Source organism: Dipodomys merriami, unplaced genomic scaffold (genome assembly GCF_024711535.1).
Source record: "Dipodomys merriami isolate MVZ:Mamm:240054 unplaced genomic scaffold, mDipMer1.0.p SCAF_8, whole genome shotgun sequence".
NCBI classification, from domain to species: domain Eukaryota; kingdom Metazoa; phylum Chordata; class Mammalia; order Rodentia; family Heteromyidae; genus Dipodomys; species Dipodomys merriami.
Window position 1 is genome coordinate 34186371 of NW_027206401.1, and position 19962 is coordinate 34206332.

The 19962-nt window shown below is 41.3% G+C and overlaps 1 protein-coding gene across 1 annotated transcript in view; it reads right to left on the reverse strand.

The window, feature by feature from the left end:
• Positions 1 to 19962, reverse strand: part of Crybg1 (crystallin beta-gamma domain containing 1) — a 63643-nt gene that overhangs the window by 33414 nt on the left and 10267 nt on the right. Inside the window, exons 3-6 of the mRNA XM_070010744.1 lie at positions 15195 to 15242; positions 14991 to 15109; positions 12041 to 12206; positions 7339 to 7478 (exon numbers count right to left, since the gene is read on the reverse strand). Coding sequence (XP_069866845.1) covers positions 7339 to 7478; positions 12041 to 12206; positions 14991 to 15109; positions 15195 to 15242 — 473 coding nt within the window. The remainder of the gene's footprint in view (positions 1 to 7338; positions 7479 to 12040; positions 12207 to 14990; positions 15110 to 15194; positions 15243 to 19962) is intronic.

A 19962-nucleotide genomic window follows, 5' to 3' on the forward strand; every position in this document is an offset into this window, starting at 1 on the left:
AATAATGAAAATTCATAGGTATATTAAAAATATACCTATGTGATTATTCTTTTAGAAATACCCTTTGGCTCACCCAAGAAAAATTGGTCCCATCATGTCCACTAGTTCTTAAATAAGTAACCTGTTGTCACCACCTAGGAGACAAAGCTAAACTTACAATATTCCCAACTGAATCCTGACATGTGGTTGAACATAAAAACTGGTCATTGACAGAAACCAATTGGACACTTGAAAGATTAAACGTGATTGTTCTAGCTTTGAGGTTACATAAAACACAGTGGCTATGACTGGCAAGTAGGGAAATGTACTTTTACATGGCACCACTTCAACTGAGCAAGCAAAGTTGGCATCATTAATAGGCAAGCTGGTTAGTACAAGTCACCCGATGGGGTGCAGCCTAAGTATATGGCACTAACTGAATGAAGCACCATTGCCCAAATTGTTCAACCTGCGTTGCAGGTTTGGCTCAAGCCACAGAGCATCTACTTGGCAAGCTTAAAATTGTTCCACTTACCTATGTTATCTTTAAACCAAATTCTTAGTATAAAGAAAATTCAGTTAATAAAGGAACATGTTTGATAGATATAAGGAAATAAACATTCAGAATGTGGTACCAGTGTTTTCAGTTCTTAAAAAGTCTGGCATGGGAAACAAAGAGATTATAGAGTTATTTCAGAGATTCAAGGTGGCACAGAAACAAAACTGCTGAATGCATTTATGTGAACCTTGACTGGATCCTGATATATTTTTTTTAATCTACAAAAGACATCCATGAGACAACTAGGAAAATGTGGTTATAAGCCATAGATAGCCTATTGTGATGGGCATATTGCTAATTTTTTCTTAGGTAATGATAATGAGAGTTGTTCCGGAAAAGATGAATATAAAGAAACTCAGAAAGGCATAGATAATGAGTAAAAGGGCCTGATAGTTGTTACTTCAAGTGCTCAGAAAAAGATGACACATGATCCCAGCTACTTGATGACAGAGAACAGGAGGATGGAAGTCCAAGGCCTAGCCCTGAGTCAAACTATGAGACCCTATCCGGAAAAATAACTAAAGGGCTAGGCATGTCTTAAGTGATTGAAAGCCTGTCTGGCAAATATGAGGCCCTGAGTACAAAGCCAGTACCACAAAACCAACAAACATGATCCAAATAAGACAAAACGTTCATCACAGGATCTAGTGGTTGGTATATCGGTGTTTATTTAACTCTTTTTACTTTCTTTTTTTCAAACTAATTTTACGTTCATGGGTTTGAAAGCCTTTGTAATAAAAACTAGGCCCATTAGGTGTATGCTACACAATGAAATACACACAGTATTAAATAGCAATTTTTTTGTTTTGCTTTTGTTGGTTGTGGGGCTTGAACTCTGGGCCTGGGCACAATCCCTGAGCACTTCAACTCAAGGCTAGTGTTCTACCACTTGAGCCACAGTGCCACTTTCCAGTTCTATCGTGGTTAATTGGAGATAAAAGTCTTCCAGACTTTCCTGCTGGGGCTGGCTTTGAACCGCAATCCTTAGATCTCAGCCTCTTGAGTAGCTAGGATTACAGGCATGGGCCACTGGCACCCAGCTAAATAGCAATTTTTTTACAAGACCAAAGTACATGGCTGCTCATCAGTGTGGATAATTTTAGGACAGAGGGGAACTCAAGAGAATGACAGAGGTGTGCCGCAGAGCTGGGAATGGTCTGGGTGTGGGTTCGACAGTTGGTTCATGAGGGTTTATTTCATTATTGGGCTGTATAACTCACATATATGCATATATTATACTGTAGATATCAACTATGACACAATAAAAATGATCAAACACAGTTTGGCCAGTCCTTTCATTAAGAATATCAGCATTCTATACATGTTCTGCTAACTTGCCCTGGTCTGAGAAAAGTAACCAGACTCTTTCCTGCTTGCTTAAATGATGGTGCAGACCTGACTCACAAAAAAAAAAAAAAAAAAGAAGAAGAAGAAGAAGAAGGGCTGGGAAGGTGGCTCAGTGGTAGAGTGCTTGCCTTGCATGCCTGAGGCCCTGGGTTCGATTCCTCAGCACCACATAAGCAAAGAGAAAAAAAGCCGGAAGTGGCACTGTGGCTCAAGTGGTAGAGCACTAGCCTTGAGCTGAAGAGCTGAGGGACAGTGCCCTGGCCCAGACTTCAGGCCCCACGACCGGACCCCCCCCCAAAAAAAAAGAAGCTCTGAGTTCTTTTTTTATTAGAAATATAAAAATACATATTTTGAACAAATACAAAATAAAAATTTGGGGGGGGTCTGGTTGTGGGGCTTGAACTCTGGGCCTGGGCACTGTCCCTCAGCTCTTCACCTCAAGACTAGCTAGCGCTCTACTTGAGCCAAAGAGCCACTTCTGGCTTTTTTTTTTGCTTATGTGGTGGTGAGGAATCAAACCCAGGGCCTCATGCATGCAAGGCAAGTGCTCTACCACTGAGCCACCTTCCCAGCCCAAAGTAAATTTTTATATGTATATTTTATTTGTATTTTATTTTATATGTCTTCAGGAAGATGAGTGCTGATATTACGAGCTCTTTAAAACAAAAGTTGAGGGGCTGGGACTGAGTTGGAGGTCAGCCCGGGCTACATCAAACCTTGTGAAACCCTGTCCCAAAAATAGCAAACAAGCTGGGCACCAGCAGTAGCTCATGCCTGTAATCCTAGCTACTCAGGAGGCTGAGATCTGAGGATCAGAGTTCAAAGCCAGCCCATGTAGGAATCCGTGAGACTCTTACCTCCAATTAATCACAGAAAAAGCCAAAAGTGGTGCTGTGGCTCAAGGGGTTGAATGCTAGCCTTGAGCACAAAGAGGCTCAGAGATAGTGCCCAAGCCCTGAGATCAAGCCCCAGGACCAGCAAAAATTGGAGAAAAAGAAAACATCTACAAGATGAACAAAAAAGAACAACAAAGATACTCTCAACCCATCTACACTCTTCTTAGCAATCTGGGAAAGGATTCATGTCCTGAGCATACCAGGAAGTTCAGTAAGCCCAAACTTCGAACTGACATCAGAAGTAGCATTCATGAGCCTAATGACAGAAATGATGCCAGGCCATCATAAGCTGGACTTTGGGACAGACTTATGACCACCCCGCAGGATGCACAGCAACCCTACTGCAAAGATTAGAGAAAGGTTGAAATTTAGCTCCATAAACCCCAGCCTGGCTGGAGCCTGAGTCACGGAACATCCCAGACCCTGTGATTAAAATCTTCAGGCTGACACCCTTCTAATTCTTCTCTCAGGTTAAGTTCATTGCTCAACACTACTGCTCTGAAAAAGGATAGATCCCTTTGATGTAAAAAAAAAAAAAAAAAATCAAAGGCAGCCAGACATAAAGTCACTTTCTTTGACTTACATTCCTGCTTTTCATCCCAAGCTCTGAACATGAAAGCGCCTCAGACTCACGTGGCTGATCTCTCTTCCCTCACAGCACTCTCTGCCTTTGGGATATCATGCTGTGCCTGGTTTAACACCTTCCCCAAGCTCTTTATCTCTGCCTCTCCTCTCCACACTACAGCAGCGTCACTCACTCTCCTGCCTCTCTGTGCATGTACAATGGCAGCTCAGACTCAACATGTCCAAAATCAACCTGAAAGGCATTCTTCTGCCCAACCCACTCCTCCACATCTTCATCTCAGTACCCAGTCCTTTCACTCAACCCCTCACACCTACCTAAAAGCTGTTAGCGGATGCTGTCCCTTCTAGCTCCATAATGAGCCCCAAGTCTGGTCATTCCTTATGCTTCAATACCACCCTGAATAATGCACCCCAAGTCTGACCATTCCTCACCCTCATCACTATCTTGCCTGAGGCAGATTGGTTTCCTTGCTTCAACCCTTGGATGGAAGAGGTAGAGGTAGGAGGACTGTGGTTCAGGCCAGACAGGCAAAAGCAGAAGACCCTATCTAGAAAACACACGAAAAGCAAGACGACTGACTGGAGGTGTCACTCCAGAGGCAGAGCACTTCACTGAGACACATAAGGCCCTGTACGCAATCTCCAGTACCACAGGAAATAGAGGAGAGGTGAGGAGGGGAGTAGAGTAGAAAGGAGAGGAGAGGAGGAGAGAGAAGGAAGAAAAGACTAATAAATACATGAAAAATACAGCATCTTTAGCAATACAAATCAAGACTACATTGAACTGGCCATCAGTAGCTCATACCTATATTTTAGTATTCAGGAGGCTAAGATGCGAGGTTTGAAGTTAGAAGCCAACCATGGAAGACAAATCCACAAGACTCATCTCCAATTACTAGCAAAAAGCCAGAAGTTTAGGCATGGCTCGAGGACTAGAGGTCTACCTCTAAAGAAGAAAAAAGCTGCACAAGAATATGAGGCCTCAAGATCAAGCTCCAGTACTGGGGAGATAGGCAGATATCTAGAGATAGATAGACAGACAGACAGACAGACAGACAGACAGACAGACAGACAGACAGACAGACAGATAGACAGACAGACAGATACTACACTGAGATTCCTTCTCACTCTAGTCAGAATGGCAATCATCAAATAAACAAATAATAAATGTTGGTGAGGATGTAAATCAATTCAGCCATTATGGAAATAAGTATGGCGGTTCCTCAAAAACTAAAAACAGAACTACCCCACACTCCTGCTCTGCCATTTCTAGGTATATATCGGAAGGAGTGCTAAGTCAGCACACAATACATATGTACATAGTAACAGTATGAACAAGAGTCAAGTGAAGGAATCAGACCTCACTTGAAGAGAGAGAACACCTGGTATGCATACATAATATAGCTTTAGCCATAAAGAACAAAATGATGTCATTTGTAGGAAAATCGATTAAACTAGAGATGATCATATTTAGCAAAATAAACCAGAACCAGAAAGACAAATATAGAATTGTTTTTCTCATATGCAAAATCTAGACTTTAAAAAAAAAATTCATGGCTGGGAAGGTAGCTCTGTGGTAGAGTGCTTGGGTTCGATTCCTCAGCACCACATAAGCAGAAAAAGCCAGGAGTGGCACTGTGGCTCAAGTGGTAGAGCGCTAGCCTTGAGCTGAAGAGCTGAGGGACAGCACCCAGGCCCAGAGTTCAAGCCCCAGGACTGGGATGGGGGTGGGGGGTAGGCAACAACAACAACAAAAAAACCCACAGGTAAAATTATTGTCTGTTCTGTACCTGGATATCTCCTACCTAATTAGTTCCATTTTAACCATTTTAACAATTTGAAAGTTCTTCCTGGGTCAAATCAGAATCCATCACTAATTTCTGCTGGTTTTCCTGAGACCTCCTATGACCTACCAGGAACAAGGGTGATTTCTCTTCCACATGACTACTTTGCAACTCTTCAAGGCTGGCTGCTACTTCATGTTCACAATTTCCATGCAGTTCTCTACAAGTTTATCTTTTTGTGTGTGTGTGCTGGTACTACTATAACTTGAACTCAGGGCCTGGGCCCTTTATGTAAACCTACTCAGAGCTTTTCTATTTTGAACCACAGCTCTACTTCTTGTTTTCTGGTGGCTAATTGGAGATAAGAGTTTCATAGACTTTCCTGCTCAGGCTGATATGGAACCTTGATCCTCAGATCTCAAGCCTCCTAAGTAGCAATGCCCAGCCCAACAAGGTTTTAGTTCCTGATTTCCAAGATTCTGGTATTATTTATCCAACTCCTACATTCTACAAATCAAATCATTTTCCATGTTAAAAACTAGTAAGCAGAGACTTTTAGAAATTAATAGAATGAGACAGGTGCCAGTGGTTCATGCCTGTAATCCTAGCTACTCAGGAGGCTGAGACCTGGAGGAATGTTGTTCAAATTAAGCCTGGAAAGAAAAGTCTTGAAAGACACTATCTCCAAAATAACCAGTAAAAAGTTGGAGTGGAGGTATGCTTCAAGTGGTAGAGTACCAGTGATAAGCAAGCAAGCTAAGCCAAGCCCAAGGCCCTAAGTTAAAACCCTAGTACTATAGTGCATGCATGTGCGTGTGTGTGTGCGCACGCATGTGTGTGCGCACGTGCACGCACACGCACGCACACACACACACACACACACACACACAAGTTGATAGAATGCCAAAGGTCTGACTAAGGAGTACCTTATCATTCACCACAGAAACCACCTTTCACTTTACAGAGTAGACTTAAACCTTTTTGCCTTTGCCTACATACCCCATTATTAAGATACTCACCTATACTTCCTCTAATTAAAAAAAAAAACTTTTGAACATTCTCTGAATACATATTTGTAATGTATATGCATTACCACTGAACATTTGGACAAATACATTATGCATACCAGAAAACACACTCACAAATTAAAATCCTAAAAGGCAGGGAATTTGAGTAAAATGTGAAGAAGCTGTGTGGTATTTTCCAGCACCTCACCTGTCCTGGGCTAGCTCTGCACTTAGAGGAGACCACATGTTCACTACTGCAGTCTGTGCTATTTATCTATACTTTGCCCCTACCTGAGATTACCCATTTCCTTCAAACTATCCTGACAGATTCCTGAGATTTATGCATGACACTTTTACAGGGAGGGACATGTGTGTTGGCTCCCTCCCACCTGAATGAAATACTGAATTATCTCTTGAAATTACTGTGGACATATAATCTGTTACTCAGCTTTGAAGAGACGAAGATCCTTTGTTATAAGGAAAATCCCTACAGTAAACACAAATGCACTTGCCAGCACCGGAGGCTCATGTCTGTAAATCCTAGCTACTTAGAAGACTCAGATCTGAGAACTGAGGTTTGGAGCCAGTCCAGGCAGACAAATCTGAGAGAGACCTGTCTTTGTTTAACCAGCAAAAAGCCAGAAGTGAAGCTATGGTTCAATTGGTAAGAGTGAAAAGGCCAAGCAAGGACACAAGGCCTTGAGTTTCAAGCAACAGTATCAGTATTTACATGAAAAAGTGTATTCCCTGGGGCTGGGAAGATGGCTCAGTGGTAGAGCGCTTGCCTTGCATGCCTGAGGCCCTGGGTTCGATTCCTCAGCACCATATAAGAAAAAAGAAAAAAGCTGGAAGTGGCGCTGTGGCTCAAGTGGTACAGCGCTAGCCTTGAGCTGAAGAGCTGAGGGACAGCGCCCAGGGTTCAGGCCCAATGACTGGACCCGCCCCCCCCAAAAAAAGTGTATTCCCCCCCCATTCCTCTAATAAAGTGATTTTCATAAGCAAGGTAAATCATAGTAAACTAGGTTTAAAATAATCAGAATTTAATGTGCCATATAAAAAATACCTTTCAGTCCAGAATTACTGAACAGAACAGCTGATCAGAAACAGTATCTTAAGCTCCATCTCCAGTACTACAATCCCAACAAAACTTCATTCCAACCATCCACATATTAAATACTCACGTGCCCCAGTGCACTTTAATGGAACAAGTCTTCTGCATTACACCAAAACCCTGCATTTCTTCAGTGTCATCGAAGTAGGAGTTAAGGAGTCCTAACCCTTCTGGCTCAGTAAATAAGTCAATTTGACTAATTCTGTAATCCTGAAAAACATATACATATACATACACATAAGACACAGCTAGTAATCATCTTATCACATATTTAATTCTATAGTAAGCTTAGCATTCTTTTTTTTCTAGTCACTTTTCAAGTGATTAGAATGAGCCTTGCCAGGTGCTCATGGCTCATGCCTGTAATCCTACTACACAGGAGGCTGAGATCTAAGGACTGTAGCTCAAAATCCCGCCTGCGCAGAAAAGTCCAAGGGACTTTTATCTCCAATTAATTATCCTCCCCTCTCCAAAAAAAAAAAAACACCTCATAAGCGAAGTTGTGGAAAAAAAAACCCCTAAAGAACAGTGCCCAGGCCCTGAGTTCAAGCCCTAAGACCAACATACATACAAGAAAAAGAACGAGAGGTTGGAGTTATAGCTCAGATGGTAAGGCACCAGCAATGAGTGCAGACAGTCAGAGAACAAGTTCAAGTTCAAGTTCAACAACAACAACAAAGATCGTTTAATAGCCATATAACAGTTCACAAAGTCCTGCCAGTATGCATCCCTTTCCAGTTTTCAGTCTTGAGTTCACATTGCACTGCCTTGAGGGACAGACATACTCCATTCGTCACAGGCCTCAGTCACACTCAAACCCAGGTCATTCTGAGCATTCTTCTGTCATCTTCTCTTGGCTTTTCTTAGTCAAAGGGGTTTGGCTGAGAAGTATCTGAGACCATAGTCTATACCATGGTTGTTAATTGGCTCTGTGAACATTATAAGGCCTCCAGGCTGGGACTAGACCTCTATCCTGCTGATTTGATCTAAAAGGTCAAGGACAAAACACATATTCATGGTAACATTCATGGTGACTCTACATTTTAGTCACTGTTCTATGCCCCACATACCCACTGCCCACTAAACACACTGAGTACACTAGTGGGTTGTTTACTGAGCCTCTTCCATGCACACAGCCGGGTGAGCTACAATATAAAAAGAAATCTTAGGCTGGGAATGTGGGCTTAGTGGTAGAGTGCTTGCCTAGCATGCATGAAGCCCTGAGTTCAATTCCTCAGTACCACATACACAGAAAAAAAGTTGAAAGTGGCACTGTGGCTCAAATGGTAGAGTGCTAGCCTTGAGCAAAAGCAGCTCAGGAACAATGCCTGAGTTCAAGCCCAAGACTGGCAAAAAAAAAAAAAAGAAGAAGAAACCTTAATGTTTGGGCCAGTTCAGGTGAGATTTAACATCTCTAAAAGCAGTAAAGATATGGAACCAAAAACTGACTATCTTAAAACATGAACCATAGGGCTGGGAAGGTGGCTCAGTGGTAGAGCGCTTGCCTTGCATGCATGAGGCCTTGGGTTCAATTCCTCAGCACCACATAAGCAAAAAAGAAAAAAGCCAGAAGTGGCACTGTGGCTCAAGTGGTAGAGCGCTAGCCTTGAGCTGAAGAGCTGAGGGACAGCGCCCAGGCCCAGAGTTCAGGCCCCACGACAGGACCAAAAAAAGAAAAAAACACGAACTATAAGTCATATATTCAAGAATCCAGTACACAATCTACAAAGAAAAGGTAATTCACACCTATCAGGAGCCACAAACATGTTCCTGCCCTTCAACACAGTACTATTCAGAAAAAATTAAACCTAGGAAATAAATTAGAAAAAAAGTACATTTTTAAAATATTTATTTTGGCTAGAACTGGGCTGGAACTCTGGGACTAGGTGCTGTCATTTAGTTCTTTTGCTCAAGGCTGGCACTCTACCACTTGAGACATAACTCTCTTTCTAGCTTCTTGGTGTTTAATTAGAGATAAGAATATCAGACGTGGGGTTGGGAAGGTGGTCCAGTGGTAGAGTGCTTGCCTTGCATGCATGAGGCCCTGGGTTCGATTCCTCAGCACCACATAAGCAAAAAGCCAGAAGTGGCGCTGTGGCTCAAGTGGTAGAGCACTAGCCTTGAGCTGAAGAGCTGAGGGACAGCGCCCAGGCCCAGAGTTCAGGCCCCACGACCGGACCCAAAAAAAAAAAAAAAAAAGAATATCAGACTTCCCTGCCTAGGCTGGCTTTGAACTTCTGATCTTCAGATCTCAGCCTACTGAATAGGCATGAGCCAGTAGTATCTGGCAGAAAATTATAAATTATTAAACACACAGTATGTTCTCACAGCATTATTTACAATAGTGGGGGGGAGGGGAGAAAGGACCTGAAATCTACTGGTGCAGAAAATAATCAATGATGCTCCCTCACTTATCTGCTTAGTGATGAATGCTAACCCTTTATTTCAAGGAAGTAAAATGTCTGGCTAAACCACAACCCAGATAGTGACGTGGAAAACACTGACTAATCATTGCACAACAGGAGCTCTCTTGCCCCACATGCTCCACTTCCCTTACCCTGTCATCCAGTCTACTGGATCCCCTCCCCACCAGGTCCTACTACCTTCCCCAGTCAGAATTCACTGACATGGTTCCTTGGGAGTGTGATCATAGAGAACAAAAAGAATTAAGAATTACATTATAAGGAAAAAGTAGACCAACATTGGATTTGTGTTATGATTACAACATTAAAAAAGAACAGATTAGATTATGACCACCAAAATGCACAGAATTGAAAAGAGAAGAGAAGACAGCATAGTAGATGGTAGGCTTATTTTATTTTGCCTTATTTCGTGTGTGTGTGTGTGTGTGTGTCACACTTGCTAGGCAAGCACTCTACCACTTGAGCTATTCCCCTAGCCCAACAGATAATATATTTACACACTGATTGTCAATATAACTTGAGCCATAAAAAAGCAGGTGTAATATTCTACTAATGGGGGCATTTTAAGATAGAATTCATCTTATCTCCTTATCAATGTTATGTACTTACAACTACTAAAAAGGGGCGGGAAGGTAGCTCAGTGGTAGAGAGCTTGCCTTGCATGCATGAGACCCTGGGTTCAATTCCTCAGCACCACATAAGCAAAAAGAAAAAAAGAAAAAAGCTGGAAGTGGCGCTGTGGCTCAAGTGGTAGAACGCTAGCCTTGAGCTGAAGAGCTGAGGGACAGCGCCCAGGCCCAGAGTTCAGGCCCCATGACTGGACTCCCCCCCCCCAAAAAAAAACTACTAAAAAAAAATCACTTAGAATACTAAATCATTAAAGTGACTGAGAAGTTCTGACCTAAGGAACAGGTGTCACTTTCTCCTGCCAAAAATGGTTACTCAGTTTTAGAGACTTCCATTTCTTTCCTCCATTTCTTTTTTTTTGGGGGGGGGGGTGCGAAAAGGGAGGTGTCAGTCATGGGCTTGAACTCTGGGCACTGTCCCTTCGCTCTAAGCAAGAGCTCTACCATTTGAGCAACGGCGCCACTTCTGGTTCTCTGGGGGTTAAATGGAGATAAGAGGCTCATGGACTTTCCTGCCTGGGCTGGCTTTGAACCATGATTCTCAGATCTCAGCCTCCTGAGTAGCTAAGGTTACATGCATGAGCCACCAGTGCCCGGCTCTTCCCTCCATTTCTTTTGTGCTTTACAATATCTGACTCTATTACATAAAGACAGGCTTTCAATTTTCTACTGGGAAGATACCTGTTAATTATGTTTTTTAAAATAAATCTCACGTAGCCAAAAAATAAAGATACTAATAACACTTTCCTCATAACAAATATGACTTATTCAAGAAAAATCTAAGTTGAACTTTCAACTGAATTTCTGGATTATCTTTCCAAAATAGAATATGTGTAGACTATTCAAAGTAATCAAATCACGCAGCAATCAAAAACCAAGAAAAATAATGGTTCATAAAAAATATTACAGGGAAGTGGCACTGTGGCTCAAGTGGTAAAGCGCTCACCTAGAGCTGAGGGACAGGGCCCAGGCCCAGAGTTCAAGCCTCACAACTGACCCTCCCCCCAAAAAAATCACAGGCTGGGCGCTGGTGGCGCAAGCCTATAATCCAGCCTCCCAGGAGGCTGAGATCTGGGGATCATGATTCAAAGCCAGTCTGGGCAGGAAAAAGTCTGTGAGACTCTTATCTCCAATAAACCACCAAAAAACTGGAAGAAAACTGGAAGTGGTGCTGTGGCTCAAGTAGTAGAGCACTTGCCTTGAGCTGAAGAGCTGAGGGACAGCGCCCAGGCTCAGAGTTCAAGCCCCGCAACCAACAACAACAACAACAAAAAAAATCACAGCCAGAATCTCAAGTTTGAGAACAGTAGTCTGGGCTACAAAGTGAGCTCTAAAAACAAGCAAATAGACAGAAATCATCATAAAAAAGAACTCATACAATCAAGTTACTAAACAAAATACACTTAGAAGACTGAAATAAGAACCAGGATGAAAGATTTACACCTTGAAGATTTACCATGGGAAAAAATCAAACCAATTAGAATGCATCTTTTCTAATTCACCTAAGGCATGCAAATGTTTAAATTATAGAACATATACTCACAGAGTACCAATAAAATACTCTCCTGATCATTTATTTCATAAATTAAACATTTCCTTTAAAATACAAACCAGTTCACAAATAAAATTAAATTAAATTAAAAAAAATAAATAAAATACAAACCAATCCTGGAATTTGATATATATTTGTTGCATGAATGAATTCATATTTGCCATGACCTACCTGGACTACGTGTCTGATTGAACCAATTACCACAGGCTTGTCAGACTCAGCTTCCTGGTTTCTTTCCAAAATATCTTCCACACCCCAAAGACCAGAGAGTTCTACTTCGCCTTCTTCTAGGGGGACAGAGTGCCCTTCAAAATTTGGTTTCTCATACAAAATCCAGCTAGGAATAAAACACAGAAATACCATTAGCCAATGTTTAAAAAGTTTTTATAACTCAACTATTTTGGCTGATGTATATTATGTATCAGTGACCAGGCCTCTAGCAACTAAAAGTAGCATGAACCCTATAAAATAAACATTACTGGAATAATTAAACCTCTGCTAATTCAAGACCTATAGCAGTATCTTGGAGAGTTTTATGGAGAATTCCAGGAGGATTTCAACTACCAACACTGCTAGTTAGGCGACTTAGAAATTAAATATAGATAGCTAAATAGGTTTACTGTAGCAATATTTTCCTTATCTAGATAGAAAATATTAATTTTTATACATGTTTTTTATTGTAGAAATACTCTACAGAAGGGTTACAGTTACACAAGTAAGATAATGAGTATATTTCATATCAAAATTGTTATCTCTCCTTTGTTTTTCCCCTACTATCCCTTCTCTCCCTACCTCCCCAACTCCCCTGTCCCCCCACCTCCACCGAAGTTGTAAAGTTCGTAGAAAACATTAAGTTTAAAGGAATTTATTTTAATAGAAAGGACATGTATGTTAAACAGAGAGTATTTTTAAAACATTTTTCCCTCAGTCAAATACTGAGAAAAAATGTCTAACATATGACAGTGCTACACCTATGTGCTTATACTTTCAAAGAAACCTGGGCTAGGGGAGTGGCTCAAGTAGGAAAGCACCTACCCTAATTGATATAAGACTTTTGAGATCAAAACCCAAGACTGCAAAGAGAAAAAAAGAAAAAAGCCAACAAGGGTAATTGATTAAAAGAAAAAAATTATTGTTTTGTTAAAAAAAACTTACACAAAGTTTGTTTACAGTAATTGGAATGAAAGCAATGTTTTTACTTTTCTAATGAATATATTGAATATATAGAAATATATGGCCAGGCGCCAGTGGCCCACACCTGTAATCCTAGCTACTCAGGAGGCTGAGATCTGAGGATCACAGCTCAAAGCCAGCTTGGGTAGGAAAGTCCATGAAACTCTTATCTCCAATAAAGACCACTAGAAAACTGGAAGTAGTACTGTGGCTCAAGCGGTAGAACGCTCGCCTTGAGCGAGAAATATATGAAAAAATATAGAAATATATGGAGAGAAATACATCTAATAGGAAAGATGTTACATGTTTAATTAAATGGTGATCAAAAGAAAAACTTTGTTTTTTTTTTTTGTTTTTTTGCCAGTCCTGGGGCTTGAACTCAGGGCCTGGGTATTGTCCCTGAGCTTCTTTTGCACAAGGCTAGCACTCTACCACTTTAGCCACAGTGCCACTTAAGGCTTTTTCTGTTTATGTGATGCTGAGAAATCAAACCCAGGGCTTCATGCATGCTAGGCAAGCGCTCTACCACTGAGCTATCTTCCCAGGCCCAAGCTTGCTAAATTTTAAAATCATAAATGTCTAGAGCTCAAACTTCTTTATTTCAAACGTGTTTCTAATAGATAAGAAGTATTTATGTCAAATCAGTTATTTTTTTCAAATTGCTTTCTTTATTCAATTTCCCAAATTTTCCAAGAGGTAATTAATACTAGTAAAATAATTTTAGAAACACTCAAAGTATTTATATTTCATCTATTTTATTTAAACAAAACTATCTTTTTGTCCAAAAAACAGGGAACAGTTTAGGTTAGTTCTTTACTAAACTGTCACTTAAAAAAAAAAAGCTACCAAAAATGTCTTTAAGTGAAAATCTTATCAGACATTTAAAACTCAGGAGATTGGCAGGCACCTGTGGCGCATGCTTGTAAGTATAGCTATTCAAGAGGTTGAGGTTGAAGTTTAAAGCTGGACTAGGCAGGTAAATTCGGGAGATTTTTTTTTTTTTTTTTGGTCGGTCCTGGGGCTTGAACTCTGGGCCTGAGTGCTGTCCCTCAGCTCTTCAGCTTAAGGCTAGTGCTCTACCACTTGAGCTACAGTGCCACTTCCGGTTTTCTGGTGGTTTATTGGAGATAAGAGTTTCACGGACTTTCCTGCCTGGGCTGGCTTTGAACCACGATCCTCAGATCTCAGCCTCCTGAGTAGCTAGGATTACAGGTGTCAGCCTGGCTTGGGGATGGAGGGGGGGGGCTTTGGGAGATTCTTATCTCTAATGAACCAGCAAAAACCTAGAAGTGGAGATGTGGCTCAAGTGCTAGAGTGCTAGCCTTAAGCAAAAGCCAAAGCACTGAGTTAAAAACCAAATACCAGCACAGAAAACAAACAAACAACAAAACAAAACTCTCACAAGCCAAGAGAATATTATGGGCCATGATGGATAATATTCTAAAGCAATGTTCCACAGGTATATAAAGAAACTCAACTCTATTATACTTTTCTGACTTTTCTCCCAGAAACATATATACCTCTTATAATCAGAATCATGACTCAGACTCTGTTTCTTAGCTGTAAATTCCTTATTGTACCACAAGCAGCATTTCCTGCAATTTGCCTGCTAGGGGCATGATCCTAAGGACACAGAGAGGACCAAAAAACGTGAAGAAGCCGGGCACCGGTGGCTCACGCCTGGAATCCTAGCTACTCAGGAGGCTGAGATCTGAGGATTGTGGTTTGAAGCCAGCCCAAGCAAGGAAGTCCATAGGACTCATCTCCAATTAACCACTTAAAAACTGGAAATGGACCTGTGGTTCAAAGTGGTAGAGTGCTAGCCTTGAGCAAAAGGACTCAGGGACAGCACCTAGGCCCTGAGTTCAAGCCCCATGACCGACAAAAAAAAAGCATGAAGAACGGGAAATCCATAGGCTAAGCAAGGATGGCCCCGTGTCATACTTACCATCCTCTAACCACTTTGACGAGGATCACTGGAGAGAGGCTCCAGGAGGTACAGTCCTGAATGTGTCCAAACACCTCGATGCACTCCTCCGAGACTTCGGGCTCTCTGAATATTACTACCTACAAGCAAATCAAAGGGCTAGTGCCAGTCCACACTGCGTCAAACCACAATACAACCCAGAAGGGAAACAGAATCGAGTCTTACCTTCCCTGGTCGGGGATTAAGTTTACTTTGTAAGCTTCCTCTAAGTGTCTAGAATCAGACAAATAAAAACACAAGAAATAATTAAAACTCTACACAGTAATCTTCTTTTCTCTCCCTATGATCCTTCAGAGGAGGTCATATTTACTTGCCAATTTATCAGTTTTAAAACATGCCCATCCACCCAGCTTTATGCTCAAGTTATATTAAAACTCTCTCTGAGTCTGGATAAGTAAAACTGCAAGCTTCTCCCATCCAACTCAATTTGCCATTTCAATTTCTCCTCATATCCACCAATGCTAGAAACTCAGGGCCCAAGTCAGATTTCTGTTTTATATAACAGAACCAACTTTAGACTATAATTCAAATAATCTCAAATAGATAAACATTAGAAAGTACTAATCACTTATCTACAAGAACCTGGATCAATTTTTGTTTCATGCACACACCCTATCTGGATGTGTAAATATTGTGTTGCCATAGTAACATCTGCCATCACATAACAACTACTAGTCTAAATAAAAGTTGGTAGGTTATACTTTACAACACACATTGAACCCAGTATATTTAATCCTCTCTTTCTTTTTTGTCTTTACTGGGGCTTGAACGCAGGACCCTGAGCTCTCCCTGGGCATTTTTTTACTCAGGGCTGGTGCTCTGAGCCACACCTCTACTTCACTTTTTTGCTGGTTAACTGGAGAATCTTCAGATATTTTTGTCCCTGTCTGGCAGATGCTCAGATCTCAGCCTACTAGGTAGCTAGGATTACAGGTAGACTTGAGCCACCAGTGCTGGGCTTAATCCCCCTTCACTGATGCACAAAATAAATATCTTTTCTTTTATATGGCTTCAAAATTAATCACTTTCAAAACCATCTGACATGACCAGTAAAACTAGAAATGCATAAGATAATAAAAATGATAATTACACATGCATAAAATATTTCAAAACCTGGACCATGTCCTGTGCTGACGGAGATGCCTCTTCTAAGGCCTGTCTTTGATCTGACGACTCTTGCATCACACCAGTGGAACATGACCACAGACCAGAGAAAGGCCCACTGAGGTGTTATTATTACCTGTATGGCCTGAACCTAGCTATATGTATGTGTTAGAAGTAGAGAAAATAAGAAGCTTCACATTTAAAAACAAAATTTAGGTAAAACACTAAAAACAAGAAGAATGATATAAGGGGGCGACACTGATGGAGATGCATTATATTTATAAATTGACACACTGAATTGAAACCTCTTGGTATAACTAGTTAAAAAAAATTATAGGGGCTGGGAAGGTGACTCAGTGGTAGAGCACTTGCCTTGCATGCATGAGGCCCTGGGTTCGATTCCTCAGCACCACATAAACAAAAAAGAAAAAAGCCGGAAGTGGCGCTGTGGCTCAAGTGGTAGAGTGCTAGCCTTGAGCTGAAGAGCTGAGGGACAGCGCCCAGGCCCAGAGTTCAGGCCCCAAGACCGGACCCCCCCAAAAAAAAATTATAAAAAACTTAAAAAGCCACAACAAAAACATGAAAAAATAAGACTAGCTATATAGCTAACAAAGGCTAGAACCTAAAAGATAGTGTTGGGGGGCAATCTTAGAGTCTGAACTCAGAACCTGGAACTTGCTAGGCAAGTGTTCTACCGCTTGGGTCATATTTCCAATCAAAGAAATAATGTGTGTGTGTGTGTATGTGTGTGTGTGTATATAGACATATGTCTCTGTCTAGAAAAATATTATGCATTGCTTAGAAAAATATTATTGTCTAGAAAAATATTATGCATTGTTTCTTTTTTACTTTATGTGATTTAGTTTTTATAGGGAAGCTGTGTGTGTGTGTGTGTGTGTGTGTGTGTGTGTGTGTGTGTGTGTGTGTGTGTGTGTGTGTGTGTGTGTGTGTGTGTGTGTGTGTGTGTGTGTGTGTGTGTGTGTGTGTGTGTGTGTGTGTGTGTGTGTGTGTGTGTGTGTATTTTTTTTTACCAGTCCTGGGGCTTGAACTCAGGGCCTAGGCATTATCCCTGAGGTTCTTTTGCTAAAGGCTAGTATTCTACCACTTGAGCCACAGTGCTACTTCCAGCTTTTTCTGTGTATGAGGAATCAAACTCAGGGCTTTATGCATGCTAAGCAAGCACTCTACCACTAAGCCACATTCCCAGCCTTAGGCTTTGTATATTTTATCAGGACTGTCAGATTGCAGTTTAGTAACAAGTAATCTAAGAATAATTAAAAAGATCAAAGCTATAATGAATGAGAAGTAGGCCAGCAGAAATTTTGTGCTGGAGAGAAAGAGTTAAGAATCTCAGAGGCAAGGGAGGTGAAGGGTAAACAAAGGAGGAGGCTGCAATGCTTGGTAAGAAATGTATGCATTATCCTGCCCATGTAATTGTAGCCCCTCTGTACAGTATGTTCTCAAATAAAATAAAATTAAATTAAAAAAAAAAAAAAGAATCTCAGAGGCGCTGCACAGTGGCTTCTACTCATGAGACTAAGATCTGTAGGTTATGAGTTGAAGCTAGCTAGGGCAGAAAAAGCCTTCTAGATTCCATTTCTGATTAATTAGCAAAGTGCTAAGCTGGAGGTATGGCTCAAGTAACAGTGTGCCAGCCTGGCACTTGAAGGCCCTGAGTTCAAACCTTAGTACCAAAAAGAAAAAGAAAATCTTAGCCAGGAATGGGAGTGCACACCTATAATCATTTCACTCAGGAAACTGAGACAGGAAAATCACAAGTTCAAAGCCAGCATAGATAACATAGTGAGACACAAAAAAAAAAATCCACTTCTCCCACAAAAAAAATCTTAGGATTTTTTCTGAGTGCTACAGTTAGATAGATACTCTTCTGTCAATGCTATTTTCATACCTTTTTATTATTTTTTTCCTAAGCTCTTTTCCTCAAAGTGTTCAGAGGCCTACATAGTTCTGTAACATGTGATAATATCATTGTTCTGAGGGCAAATAGCATATGCACTTACATTTTCTGGCATTTCAATTTTTTTGTGTGTTAAGTTTGTTTCTAATAGAGTTCTGATAGACATTATCCTATCACCTATATAAGCAAAAGCTCTTTGAAGTTCTCAATTTTTTAATGTAAATGGATCCTAAGACCAAAAAGTTTGAAACTCACAAACATGGAAAATAGATATACTGCTGCTAGACACGTACATACAGATTTTTTTTTTTTTGGGTCCGGTCGTGGGGCCTGAACTCTGGGCTGGGGTGCTGTCCCTCAGCTCTTCAGCTCAAGGCTAGCGCTCTACCACTTGAGCCACAGCACCACTTCCGGCTTTTTTCTTTTTTGCTTATGTGGTGCTGAGGAATCGAACCCAGGGCCTCAGGCATGCAAGGCAAGCGCTCTACCACTGAGCCATCTTCCCAGCCCCATACAGATTTTTTAAGGAAGGTCTTGCTAAATAAACGAGGCTGGTCTGGAACTGGAGGTCCTCCTGCTTTAACTTCCTGATTGCTGGAGTGACAGGTATGTCTCACCATAATGGGCCAACTTTGGGTTTTGCAAGAGTTTTGTAGCCAGGCACCAATGGCTCACGCCTGTAATCCTAGCTACTCAGGAGGCTGAGATCTGAGGATTGAGGTTCAAGGCCAGCCTAGGCAGGAAAGTCCATGAGACTCTTATCTCCAATAAACCACTAGAAAACCGGAAGTGGCGCTGTGGTTCAAGTGGTAGAGCGCTCACCTTGAGCTGAAAAGCGCAGGGACAGTGCCCAACCCCCAGAGTTCAAGCCCCAGGACTGACAAAAAAAAAATTTTTTTTAATTTAAAAAATTATAAAAAGAGTTTTGCAAATCACATCATATGACAGAATCACAGTAGAATCAACGCAACCCAATGAATTCACCATAGCACCTTGTCCAGGTGAGAAAAGGTGGCAGGCAGTTTCTGCAAGCTCCACTCACATTTCTAGACAAACACTGCTGAGCTCTCCTCCTAATATTCTGCCGTCCTATTTCCTTGTCCTCCCTCAACTTGGATATCCGGTATGGCGGCGAAAGGGCATAAATTCACTTGAAAACTGATAGCGAAGACACCTGCTAGACTGGGGAGCAGAGCTCAGTGGTAGAGCACAAGCTTAGCAGGTGCTGAGTTTGATTCCCAACACTTAAAAACAACCAATCAGCCAGGCTCTGTTGGCTCACGCCTGTAATCCTAGCCTCTCAAGAGGCTGAGATCTGAGGACTGCAATTTGAAGCCAGTCCAGGCAGGACAGTCCATGAGACTCTTATCTCCAATTAAATGCAAAAAAATAAATAAATAAAAAAAATAAAGACTAAATAGAGCTGCAATTCAAGTGGCAAAGCACTAGCCTTGAGCTGAAAAGAACAAGAACAGCAGCAAGCCCCAGGACCTATACATGCCTTCCCCCACCCCCCCCAAAAAAAAAACCCCACAGAAAACCAAAACTAATCAGCTATCCAAAGAAACAAATAACAAAACTTATAGCAAGCCAAGTGCTGATGGCTCACACCTATAATCCTCAATACTCAGGAGGCTGGGATCTGAGAATCACAATTCAAAGCCAGACTGGGCAGAAAAATGCATTAGACTCTTATTATCTCCAATTAATGAGCAAAAAGCCACAAGTAGAGGTTTGGCTCAAGTGACTGAGTGACAACCCTGAGCAGAAAGCTAAGGCCCAGTGCTGGCACAAAAGCAAAAACAAAAACAAAGAACAAAGAACAAAGAAGATGGAGAAAAGATAACTCCCTCAAAGTCATATTTTACTGTACTCTTTACAATATTAAAGAGCTAGTGGAAACCAAAATGT